Source organism: Pelophylax lessonae (assembly GCF_965119305.1).
Source record: "Pelophylax lessonae genome assembly, chromosome: 5".
Classification (NCBI taxonomy): Eukaryota; Metazoa; Chordata; class Amphibia; order Anura; family Ranidae; genus Pelophylax; species Pelophylax lessonae.
Genome location: NC_138772.1, coordinates 68,728,449 through 68,742,170, shown reverse-complemented (window position 1 = coordinate 68,742,170; position 13,722 = coordinate 68,728,449). Strand labels below are relative to the sequence as shown.

At 42.0% G+C, this 13,722-nt stretch overlaps 1 protein-coding gene across 1 annotated transcript in view; it reads left to right on the top strand.

The window, feature by feature from the left end:
• The window catches only part of NSUN6 (NOP2/Sun RNA methyltransferase 6), a 40,891-nt gene extending 27,486 nt beyond the window's left edge, over positions 1 to 13,405 (top strand). Inside the window, exons 9-11 of the mRNA XM_082259826.1 lie at positions 4,887 to 5,038; positions 7,285 to 7,410; positions 12,944 to 13,405. Coding sequence (XP_082115952.1) covers positions 4,887 to 5,038; positions 7,285 to 7,410; positions 12,944 to 13,144 — 479 coding nt within the window. The 3' untranslated portion in view covers positions 13,145 to 13,405. The remainder of the gene's footprint in view (positions 1 to 4,886; positions 5,039 to 7,284; positions 7,411 to 12,943) is intronic.
• The last annotated feature ends 317 nt before the right edge of the window (positions 13,406 to 13,722 follow it).

Genomic DNA, 13,722 nt, shown 5'->3' with positions numbered 1-13,722 from the left:
GTGACGGGTTACCGTCCCATATACAGTGGCTATGTAAGTACTACACAGAGAGGGTTCACTTGTTCCCTCTCTGGTTACCCTGTTATCTCCCCCTTTCCCTTAAGTGTGGACCTATCATTTATTCTTACATGTTTCATTTTAGATCTATGATGCATTCGCCCCTGAAGAAGTGATGATGATCACGAAACGCGTAGGGCCTTATGATGCATCTGAATTTGACCATACTTTACTAGTTGCTATCACGATGGCACACTGCTATGCTCTACGATATGCATGTATAAACAGCATTAGATGTCAACTCTGGAATATGTTATGTCTCTGTTATTACCAAATGGGCTTCAATTATGTATCCCTATGATTATATTATGTACTATTTTACCTTGATTGTCTATTGTACTGCTGGGTGTTATACATGTGGTGGTGCATATGGATGTTGCCATCGATATGTTTTCTTTCTATTTGTTATTATTTAATGAACATATGGTTTTTAACCATGATTAAACTTCCAACGCCATTTTGCCTCAATTAAAGTCCCAATTTTTTTCCCCCATGTTTTCATAGATTTAGAGTGTGTCTATGAGAATATGTTCCCATTCAGCAAAACCAAGTAAAACAATTGTGGGATTGGGTGTTGATGTTGGGTGGGAAGACCTGCCTTGCAATCCTTTGTTCCAGTTCATCCCAGTTGTTGGGTGTTTAACAAAACTGAGGTCAGGGCACTGTGTAGGATACTTGAGTTTCTCCTCACCAAACTGGTCAAATCATGTCTTTGTGGAGCTGGCTTCCTAAAGAGGGGCACTGTCATGCTGGAACAGAAAAGGGCCTTCCACCCGTTGTTACTACACACCATCACTTTTACATGAATACTTTCCAAATAATACCGACTGCTGCTGGCGATGCCAGGAGGAGCAGGGGACAATGCTACATATTTTCTGGTCCTGCCCTAGACTCAGCCATTATTAGGAAGAGGTTCATTAAGTTTTCCAAAAGTTTACTGACCTGAAAGATTCGGCTTCCTTTCTCCTTCATGTCTCAAACACACCTGTAAAAATTTATAAGAGGTCTGTACTCCGCCATCTCCTTAATCCTGCTAAATCATGCATTCCTCTCACCTGGAAAAGCTCTCTGTTGCCGACCATTGGTCTTTGGCTTAATAAGGTTGAAGAGATGAACCATATGGAAGACTTTGGTTCTCTCCACGCAGCATTAGCTAGAGGTGTACACCAAAACCTGGACATCGTTGACATCCTGTTTGTCTACTCTGAGGAGGGTAACGCCCCTATTTGAGGCAGGCTCCACCAGTTGAAGTTGCTGGTGATTCTCTCCCTCCAGACATCTCCACTCCCTTTCCCTCTCACCCACGCATCCTTTTTTTTATCCCTTTTTCCTTTTCTATATCCATGCTTTAACTTTTTCTCCTTTTCCCTTCATTTTACTTTTAACATTCTAAAACTCGGGTCGTGCTCTTGTTTTACATATGCACTTTTTTGCTATTATATGTTTTATATTGCCTTTACTAAATGGGATCCATCTCTGGTTTTCATTTGGTTCTGTACTTTTGTAATCGGTCTGCCAAACCTGCATATGTTTTGGATTTCATTTTGCTATCTTGTACTTTAGACCTCCTTATTCGTTGCCTATGATTGCACTCTGTACCATAGTGTATTTCAAGTAACTTTTATATCGTTATCTGGAAGTATTGGATGCCACCTTTTTCGATTAAATTAAGAATTTGTAAAAAATAAATAAATAAAGAAAAGGGCCTTCCACTAACTGTTAGCACACAGCAGGGGACTTCAAGAAAAGGAGAATCAGGGCTGCTTTGTGCAAAACCTTGACACAGAGAAGATACGTTTGGCATGTTTGTTATTTTAAAAAAAATAAAATGCCATCCATTAAAATCACTTGAAGGTAGAGCTGCACGTTTACTCGTTAAAAAAATTGCGTTCTCGTTTCAAACTCCCTCACGATCTTAATCCGGCATTTCCATGATTCATGTAACAGTTCAGAGCAGTTCCAAGCTCACAGCTATTAAAGAAAAAAAAAACAGCTAGCAAAGTCTATTACAACATTTCTCAGTGCTGAGAGCGAAAGAGAAACATTGTATCATTTGGTTCTTTTAGATCAAAGGGATGAACTTCTGTCTATAAATTAGGTCAGATATCCTTTCTCTGACATTTGTTGCTATTTAAAAATCAGTATTTTTTGGTAAAAAATTACGTAGAACCCACAAAAAAAAAAAAAAAAAAATATATATATATATATATATATATATAATATAGTAAAACCTTGGATTGTGAGCATAATTCGTTCCGGAATCATGCTTGTAATCCAAGCACTCGTATATCAAATTGAATTTCCCCATAAGAAATAATAGAAACTCAGATGATTCGTTCCACAACCATTTATTCATAAGTCCTTCAGTTTATTGTCCATATAAAAAGATTATAGCAATGTGTTGTGTAACCATAAAATGTCCATCCACAAATGGCGCTTCCATAAGGGGATTAGAAGCAGAATCCAGCAGGAGCTACAGAGTATAAATGGAGAAGAGAGGAGCCTCTAAGTGTAGCAATATGGTTACATTTAATGAAGGTTCAATATTTATCAACTCGCATGGTTGATGATTGAAAGAAGCACATCTAAGCATACAGGCATCCGGGGTAAAGCTGTCCACATGGACCATCCTCTGCACCGCCGGCTTTCACCGCCATCAGTCTGCAGTCGTGACCTGGAAGGCTACTCTGCAGTAGAGCGATCTGAAAGCGAGGCTTGAAGCACTTGTGGAGTGCAGTGTGGAAGGGATAACATCGATGACGGTGCGGAGGATGGTCCATGTGGACAGCTTTACCCCGGATGCCTCCATACTTAGATGTGCCTGTTTTATTCATCAACCATGTGAGTTGCTAAATGTTGAACCTTCATTAAATGTAACCATATTGCTACACTTAGAGGCACCTCTCTTCTCTTTTATACTCAGTTGTGACAAGAGGATACTTGTATATCAAGACATCGCTTGTTTATCAAGTCAAAATTTATAAAAACAATTTTGCTTTCCTTCCAAAATGCTCATAAACCAAGTTACTCTCAATTCAAGGTTTTACTATATATATATATATTTTAGCAGAGACCCTAGAGAATAAAATGGTGATTGTTGCAATATTTTATATCGCACTGTATTTGCGCAGCACTAGCAGTCCTTCAAACACAATTTTTTGGGAAAAAAAACACTTCAGTGAATTTAAAAAAAAAAAAAACTAAACCGCAAAGTTAGCCCAATTGTTTTGTATAATGTGAAAGATGATGTTACGCCGAGAATCGTGAACTTTATTTTAACCACTTGCTGACTGCCGCACGACTATATACTGCGGCAGTCAGCCTCTCCTGGGCAAAGTGACGTAGGGGTATGTCATTTGCCCACGAGCCTGTAGGGGGTGAGCTCCAGCCCCCGCTCGTTCCCTGCCATCCCCGCTCCGATGTCCGCTGGGCCACTCGCGATCTCCCTCAGGAGAGGGAGAAAGACAGACGGCTGTTGTAAACACAGCCGTCTGTCATTCTCCCTTAGATCATCACAGAGGCTATGCGATCCTGCTATGTAGGATCGTATGTCTCTGTGATGATCTAACAAGCCACGCCCGCTAACAGGTATGGGCCATACACACTTTAAGATTTTCTGAAGACTTTTTCCTTTAGATTTACCAAAACCAGATAATATGAGGTCAAACCTAAACACTTTCATTTAGTATGCAATCTGGCAGGCCCTTGCACTACATAGAAAAGGTAAATCTGAAGGAAAAAGTCTTCAGAAAATCTTAGTGTGTATGGCCCTTTAGAATCACGCCCCTAGGGACACACTTAACCCCTTGATCACCAATAAAGTTAACCCCTTCCCTGCAAGTGTCATTTTGACAGTAAAAGTGCATATGTATAGCACTGATTACTGTAGTAATGTCACTGGTACTCCCAAAAGTGTCAAAAATGTCAGTCAGGGGTCCGATCTGTCCGCCGCAATGTCGCAGTCCCGCAAAAAAAAAAATCGCAGATCGCCGCCATTACTAGTTTAAAAAAAAACAATAAAAATGACATAAATTTTTCCCGTAGTTAGTAAACGCAATAACTTTTGCGCAAACCTATCAAAATACGCTTTTTGCAAATTTTTTTTTTTTTTACCAAACATATGTAGCATAAAACAAATTGGCCGAAAATGTTAAAAAATGTAGATTTTTGCATATTTTTTTTTGGGAATTTCATATAAAAAATGTGAAAAATATTGCTATTTTTGCAAAAGTGTCGCTCTTTTTTTGTTTATAGCGCATGATCAAAAAAGCGCAGAGGTGATCAAATACCACCAAAAGAAAGCTCTGTTTGTGGGGAAAAAAAGGACGTCAAATTCGTTTAGGTACAACGTCGCACAACCGCCCAATTGTCCGTTAAAGTCACGCAGTGCCGAATCGCAAAATAGGCCCTGGTCAGGAAGGGGGAAAAATCTTCCGGGGCTTAAGTGGTTAAGCAAAAAAATTGTGATTCTCATTTTATCCAGAATCGTGCAACTCTACTTTAGATCCATTTCCCGTTGCAGGCTGACAATGCTAAGGCACTACATTAAAATTAACATCCACTTTATCAGCCTGCTGTGTACGCTCCTTTAGTTGGCTGTTATATACAGTCTAACAGCCAACACTTGCTATGACACTGGGATTCCCCATGTGATTATGGTGGCAGACCCCACCATTTTCCTTCACTGCAATGATCTATCTCTGTATTAAAGAAAAAGAGGAAGGTAAAATTTTGACTTGAACTATGCTAAAAACCCCTTGAATGCTTGTATTGAAGGGTATACAGTAGTTTGCGTTGTTTTTCTTTAATGCTAGACATTTATTTTCCAGGTCCTGGCCCTCCATACTGTCCAGAGTCATTTGACCGCATTCTCTTGGATGCTCCTTGCAGCGGAATGGGGCAGAGGCCTAATATGGCTTGTCCACTATCCCTAAAAGAACTCACTTCTTATCAGCCTCTGCAGCGCAAACTTTTAAACACGGTAAGGGCCCCTGTAGGAATAATTGCCGTATCATTAGTGAACTGGAAGGGAATGTCTTTTGAGCTTCAGGTATATCTTACTACCAGTGACACCCTTGCAGGCTGCACATTGCCGGTAGGCATTGCACCATCCTGTTATGAATGGTTATCCTGGATGTTATTGAAAGGGGCAGTAAACCAAGGAATTTAATAAAGGTCATAGAAAATATGTAAAAGTTTTATACAATAAATCCCTTATTTGTGGTGAAGATATCTGTGTGAGATCTCAGTGTGGGTCTGTGAGGCCTTGGCACCAATAGGGGAAATAGGCACTGCTAAGAGTTATGCCTCGTACATACGTTCAGATAATCGTGAGAAAAAACTCGCTTTCGACCTGGTCGCACGATAATCTGATCGTTAGTACACAGCTTTCGACAGCGGATCACAACAGTTCGTCCAACAAAATCCGAAGGGACAAACAGGAAAACTTCTGTCGTACGATAGCCTAGCGAACGACAATCGTGTAATCAGTACAGTATGCGTCCGCTGAAGATCGTTCGACAAAGACTGCGCATGATCGGAAACACCGAAATAACCCGGAAGGGGATTGGAGAATGTAAACAATGGTGTTACGACCCAACAATAATATTGCAGCAAACAAACGATTAAACGCGGGGAAGAAAATCACGGATATGCCTCTACAATACGAACGGAAGAGGTGTGTCAGATACAGGGGTAACGCGCATGTGACGTATGTGACATCACTTTCCAATACGTAGCTACGCATTCAGGTTGCTTTCACACAATCGTACGACAGAAATCATATGGTTAGTACACATGGTTGAATTCAACATTTTGTAGCATGCAACATTACTCGAACGATACGTCGTACGATTATCTGAACGTGTGTACGAAGCATTAAACTGGAAATTACTGTAGGTTATAGAGTTGAGGTCTGACATGTTAAAAACCTTCCAAGAGGAATCCCTTCTATCCTTGAGCCCCCATGCTTTATAATTACATTTTCAAGATGTCTTCCTTTTCTGCTACTTCTGCTGGGCAGTCCTAGATGATGCAGAGAGTAGCCAAAGTAGACTTTCTGCCCAATATTCCTGCAGAATAACACTGTCAACCATCAACTTTCCCTGGCCCTTTAAGATTAATGAAACGCTGCAGCAGCGTCATCAGGGTGGTGCATGGGATTCCTCAGTTATGTGCTCACTATGATTGGATGTCAAAGTGATCACGTAACTTGGAGCCTGTTCTACCACCTCTCAATTTTTGCTAGGTGATTGTGCGTTGTCATTGACCGCGTTATCACGGTGCTGGAAATACCCAAATTAGCCATTTGCCAGCACAAAAGAGGTATACATGTTTGTGGCAGTACATTTCTGTGCTGCCATATACATGCGTACAGCTGTGGGGAAGGGGTTAAAGGGGCTGTCTGTCTGCTGGTCATCTCTTTTCACAATTTCCTGGATTCCCTGCATGCTTTGCAGCTTCTCTTCTGCTGTTTACTTTCCAATTCTAAGGACTACATATCCCATGGTACCTTGCAGCCTGTAAGCAGTGAGAATTCAAGGAAGTAAATGTGTGGGGATCTTCACAAAGTAAATTTACAAACTTCAGGATCATTCAGATTAAAGTGGTTTTAAACCCACCTTGAGAACTTTTACCTAAGCCTTTATTAAGGCTTACCTATAGGTACTGTAAATATCTCTTAAACTTGCACCGTTTAGAAGATATTTACATTGCATGCAGCCGATTATGTCATCGGCACATCTGCTCCTAAGAAATGGCCGCCCGTGCCGTTTCTTCAGAGCCCTGTGCCGGGATCGGCGGTTCCTGTGCGCATGCGTGGGATTGACGTCACGCGCCTCTGGCCAGCAATATAGTCGAAGATGGATGCGGCCGCCAGCTTGGACAACATGGGCTTTGTTTGCAGGTAAGTGTCAGATAATGTGCTAGTATGCGATGCATACTAGCACATTATGCATTTACTTTGCAGGGGGGAAAAAAACAGGAAGAGTTTATTTCCTCTTTAATAGGAGTGGGTTAGAAATAACTGAAATACAATGCAGAAATTAATATAATGATTAAGTTTGTACCATAGATACACGTTAAGGCTTGTTTAGCCTACAATGGCAGCTTATGTAGGACATGAAGTTGCAATGCAAAATTACAAAGAATATCCATTATCTCAGTGACAGTGCGGATCTTTTCAATGCTGTGTTCTTTTCTCAGGACTTTCACTTTTTTCCCCATTAGGCAGTTGAGTTGTTGAAACCTGGAGGGACGCTGGTTTACAGCACATGTACTATAACTTTAGCTGAAAATGAAGAACAGGTTGCCTGGGCTCTGAAGACGTTTCCCTGCCTCCAGCTTGAAATGCAGGTAATGGAAATGCGGCATTGTGTGTTCTGCCTTTTTTCTAACCATACCAGCGAATGACTGACTGCTTTTCACATTTTTAGTCAGCCTATGGGGATAGGAGTATGGTAACTCACCTAGGAGATCACTGACATAGTACAAGCATGCAGCCAGTGAAGTCTGAAAAGTCTCAACTTCCATCTTGTGTGTCCATGGGAAAATGCAGCTTGTTCTGTACATTTAGCTTGCATTATAGGTCAGGATCGCTGCTACGCCTAAGCCGCTCAGGTGAATAAATGATACGGAGCGCCCCAAATCTACGTGTCTCCACCAAACCATACACCCTGGTAAATTTCGCCCTCGCCCACCGGGGCATAGTCATAGGATGCTGACTAAGACCCCAGTGGTTGGTGCCAAATGCATCAGGGTGTATTGTTTGGAGGAGATGTGTATGTTATGGGCTCACCCTATTGTTACCTAGGCTGGTCGAGAGTAGCGGCGATCCTTTCCTCTTTACATTTACTACCCCCCTAGATAGATATCAGGACAAGCCTGCACCCCATGTTCTGGGACGCAGAGATATGAATATACCTCTACTTTTAGCAGCGCCAAGAACAATATAACCGGTTGCATTACGGGGTCAATTTGAGATATTTCTAAGATCATTCACAGTTCATTGACAGGTACATTTGTTCTGCAGTTGATCTAATTCTAAGCTGCATCGTTTTATTTTAAGCTGCTTTTGCATTCCTATTGACTTGAATGGTAAGAGAAGCAGGTATGATGGCAGCAAAAAAAAAGCTCATCAGCACAGTCCCTAACAGCCCTGAAATCAGTACATTAAAGTAGAACAATAGGCAAAACTTCTTTTTTTTTCATTTTGGATGGAGTAAGGGAGGGTTATAACCCCTGTCAGATTTTGTTTCGCCATCTGTGTCCCATTGCAGAGATTTCTCTTCACTTCCTGTCCCATAGCCAAACAGGAAGTGAGAGGAAATCCCTTGAGGACCCCCAGGTCACCAGAATTAGTGTCACCATTGGAAGATTTCCCCTATATTACTTCTCTGGGGAGAACCCAAAATGTGGGATTTTCTTTTACTTTCACTTTCAATAATAATGATAAACAGGACAAAAAAGAAAGACACAGACAGCAATAAAAACTGACAAGCATTCTAACCCCTCTGCACTCCAAAACTAGAAATAAAAGTGTTGCCTTTTAGTTATATTTTAATCTCTTTGCTGCTATACCAGATTTTGCATTTTACAAATGCCTAATAAAACACACATTAAAGTGTTACTAAACCCAGGAGCCTGCATTTACTATATCTGCAGGAAAAAACTTACCAGGAAAGGTTAAAGGACCTTAACATGTATAGCTTGGAAGAAAGAAGAGACAGAGGGGATATGATGGAAACTTTTAAATACATAAAGGGAATCAACTCGGTAAAGGAGGAGAGCATATTTAAAAGAAGAAAAACTACCACAAGAGGACACAGTTTTAAATTAGAGGGGCAAAGGTTTAAAAGTAATATGAGGAAGTATTACTTTACTGAGAAAGTAGTGGATGCATGGAATAACCTTCCTGCAGAAGTGGTAGCTGCAAATACAGTGAAGGAGTTTAAGCATGCATGGGATAGGCATAAGGCTATCCTTCATATAAGATAGGGCCAGGGACTATTCATAGGATTCAGATATATTGGGCAGACTAGATGGGCCAAATGGTTCTTATCTGCCGACACATTCTATGTTTCTATGGTCTCCCACCGTGCGCAGAACTTGGCAATTATTTTAGCAAATATAAACTGCTAAATACCTTTTCTCATCAGCAGTATATACTGTAGCAGCCCTGTGACTTCTACCAGTGTCCAGGCAAGCACTGGTTAAAGCTTGTAGGAGGAGTTTTCATGCTCCTCTGACTGTCCTATGAGGCTGCAGGACCCCTGACCCTCTGTCTGGACAGTGCTAATTGGCCCTGTGCAGATCACATGTACCCCCCCCCCCCCCGAAAAATAAAAACTCTAGCAATACACCCCAAACTGAGCATGTGCAGAGTGACACAATTATAACCTTGCAGCCAGCAGGTGAAACCCGCAGCACAGTAAGCGGTCATCCACACCCAGAGTGTTTGGATGAAAATAATCCTAGTGGTGGGAGAAGCTCTACAAGAAAAGGAAGATTGGCGTTGTAGTCATTGGGACTGAAAAATATTATTATTGTACTGCATTGTAATAGGCTTTTCCTTGGTCTTTGGGTTTTCTGTTTTGCTTTTCTTTTAGCGACAGAATCGCTATAAATCTATAAGGGAGGAGACGGTGTTAAGTTAGTAGATCAATGTTTAAAATTGTGTATGCTTGTATAACAAAAATAAAAGGAAGATACTGAAAATTGTAAATTTAGTTTTATTAACTCATTACTATAAGCTGAAGAATGCCTTGAAATATTTTCTTACACCTTAAGTCCCAGGTCACATTGGTGCAATGCAGGAAACCCTGCGATTCAGTGCCCGGTTCCTGAATTGCACCTGATTCGTACAGTGATTCACATGGAGATCTGTGAACTGCTGGGGGTGTCAATGTAAAGTTAATGACACCCCAGATCAGTTCGTAGATCGCGAACACTTATGTGATCTGATTTGAGTGCAGACCAAAAAAAGGGTCCTGCACTATTTTTTGATGCAATTCCAAGCATACAGTTTGTATGGCTGAAATCGCATCGCACAGACATCGTATGTGATCTGCACAGCAATGTAGTGCAAATCACATGCGATGTCTGGCATCACACTAGTGTGAGCCACCCTTAATGTGTCTGAAGATACTTAAAGCGGAGTTCCACCCAAAAGTGGAACTTCCGCTTTAGGTATTCTAACCCCCTGACATGCCACATTTGGCATGTCATTTTTTTTTGGGGGGGGGGGGGGGAGCGGGTACCTAGTTTTGACAGGTACCCGCTCCCACTTCCGCTTGGAGCGCCGCTGCGCCCTGAACGGAAGTTCTCCTCTCCCCCTCCCTCCCTGCAATCTTCTGGAACAGGTCAGAGGTCCCAGAAGATTGCCGGCCAATCAAGACGCGCAGCGCGACTCGCGCATGCGCAGTGGGTACCCGGCTGTGAAGCCGCAAACTGTCACACCCGGGTGCCCACAGCAGTGATGCCGGCGCCGCCGAGACCAGAGGGAGAAGATCGAGGCTTCGGGCGGCCGCATCGCTGAACCGTTGGACAGGTGAGTGAAAAGGCTAGAACTCCGCTTTAAGGTGGAACTAAACCCTCCTATCATTTTCAGCCAAGAAAGCTGCCATCTATGCCTCTGTTTGATCTTCAGCTGCCATGATGCTGCACATGTGATCAGTTATGACACCAGCCATTTAATGGTTTGACAGTTTGGTTGAGGACACAACCAATGTGACAGTTACATTCCCGGCACATGCCAGGAAAGTAACTGTTTTTTTTAAACTGTTAAATCAAAGGGTTTGTTTTACCTTTAGGTTGGTCATACATGGCTCGAATTTTGGCAGATTCAGCAAGAAACGGCCACAATTCAAACTGTGGGTGGACCTGTTGGCACCCCCTGCTACAAAATCTCCATGAAAACATGCTGTGGCTGGCAAGCAATAGCAGGCAGTGCAGTGCTATTTAGCATGGATGAAGAATCAATTGAGAAATCTCCATGTGTTGAGGAATTGTGGACCACTCACCCAGGACAAGCCGTAAAGTGTAAAATGTTGGTAGGGTCAGGAGGATACAGCAGAATGTAGAATCCTTCAGAGGGAAAGGACGGTCGTTGAGGGGCCGTTCACACCTTTGTACTGTGCTAACGCATGAACATTATACGGCACTTTACTCTGCGTTACATTACCACTTACCGACCAGCTGCAGATATACGGCGTCAGATCGGCAGGTTCCCGTGAAACGCCGTACCCATGATCGCGCGCCCATTCGCCAGCGGGTAAGCTGATCTGCACCCGCGATCGCTCCCCGTGGAGACAGAAACACAGCAGACCGTTGTTCTGTCAGCAGCAGACCGTTGTTCTGTCAGCAATCAACACAGGGCTCCTGTGTTCCTCCTATTTAGGAACACAGGTCCCTGTGTTGAAGCCATGAGCCCACCCCCCACCACACAGTTAGAAAACACCCCCTAGGCATACATTTAACCCTTCGATCTTCCCTAGTGTTAACTTCTTCCCTGCTATTGTCGTTGGTACAGTAACAGCACATATTTTTAGCACTGATTACTGTAGTAATTTCACTGGTCCCCCCAATATTGTCAGTTAGGTGTCCGATCTGTCCGCCGAAATGTCGCAGTCCCACTAAAAATCTCTGATCGCAGCCATTAACATTAAAAAATTTAAAATTTAAAAATGACACAAATCTTTACCCTAGTTTTCAAACGCGATAACTTTTGCGTAAACCAATCAAAATACGCTTGTTGGGATTTTCCTACCAAAAATATGTAACGGAAAAAAAATTGGCCAAAAATTATGAAAAAATTGGATTTTTAATTTTTTTTTATTGGGAATGTTATATAGCAGAAAGTGAAAAATATTGTTTTTTTTTTATAATTGTCTCTTTTTTTGTTTATAGTGCAAAAAATAAAAATCGCACAGGTGATCAAATACCACCAAAAGAAAGCTCTTTTTGGGGAAAAAAAGGACGTCAATTTTATTTGGGTACAGCGCCACATTGTCAGTTAAAATAAGGCAGTGCCGAATCACAAAAAATGGCCTGGTCATTAGGGGGGAAATCTTTCGGGTCCAGAAGTGGTTAAAGTAAAACTATCAGCAAAACTTTTTTTTTTTTCTTCTTTTAAAATAGAGCAAGGGAGGGTTATAACCCTGTCACTTTTTTGTTTCTCCATCTGTGTCCTATTGGGGAGATTTCCCTTCACTTCCTGTCCCATAGTCAAACAGGAAGTGAGAGGAAATCCCTGCAAATAAGGGAATTTCTTGAGGACCCCCAGGTCACCAAAGCTAGTGTCCCCATTGGAAGATTTCCCCTCTATTACTTTTTTGGGGACAATTCAAAATTTGGGATTTTCTTTTACTTTCAATGATAATGGTAAACAAGACAAACAGAGAGGGTGAGTCTCCTTACCGGGGCCACAGACAGCAATAAAAACTGTCAGGTGTTCTAATCCCTCTCAACTCAGTCCAAAACTAAAAAAAAAAAATTTTGCCTTTAGTTATACTTTAAGACATTACATTAGCGCTGCCCATCAACATTACTATTAAGATAGCAATACCAGTGAGCTAACCGTACGGGTCCAGCACTATTTTTATACTTTCTGCAACCATTGTATTTGAATGGACTACCTAAAGCACCAAAATAAGATGCATGTACTATTTTAATTTTTTTGTAGTGCACATCTGCTGGCAAGGGGAATTGGGCTGCCATCAATGTGCATAATGATGGTGTAAATGGGTCCTAAATATAAGGCCGTGATAAGCACACAGGAGATATGTTTTTTAAAAAGTTAGTAACAGCCCAGATAGAGATTATATCAATTTCTTACATGTATATCAGAGCTTTTAATATTATTATTAATATTTTTTTTTTTAACCAACAGGAGCCACACATAGGAGGAGACGGCATGCCCGGTGCTGGGTTGTCCCTGGACCAGTTGAAACTTCTACAGCGGTTTGACCCGTCGGCCACTGAAATACGTGACGTTGATGCAACCAAGTTAAAGTTGGATGAGGACCTTGTGGCACTCGCAAACTCTGACACCATTGGCTTCTTCATAGCCAAATTCCTCAAAAAGTCCTGACCTATATTTTTATATTTTGGAGACGTTTTGCAGAGGGAAGTGATTGGATCTTCAGGTGGCGGACTCATTAGACTTCACTGTTACCATGACAACAAATTAATATTTGTCACCATGGAAGCAGACTGTCTGCCAGCTGTTCATGTTGCAGCCAGCCACTGCAGCGACGAGTTAAAGAGTAACCCGGGGGATTTCGGATGTATTTTTATTTATTTATTTTTCAGCATATGCTGATAACTGCCAGCCAATGATGGTTCAAAGAGTAAACTCAACCTGTGCTCTGTATACCTACCGTCCCAGTATTTAGGAAAGATGAAAACACCACAGTGCCCAGTGCCTGGGGGGGGCAGTTGCCGGACCCAGGAGCTGTCACATGGGGGAAGGAGAGGGAGTGTGTATAGCTCTGAGCAATACATGGGTGTTTTCAGGGATTGAGCTGCAGATCAGGGCTGTGGGGAAGCATGGGAAAGTTAAGTATAGGGTCTTTTGTCACCGGCCTCTGTTGGTGTCAGAGCTTCATCTCTCCACTAGTGACATCAAAATAGTAGAAATGTAGGCGCCAACAAGTTCGGACATCCTCC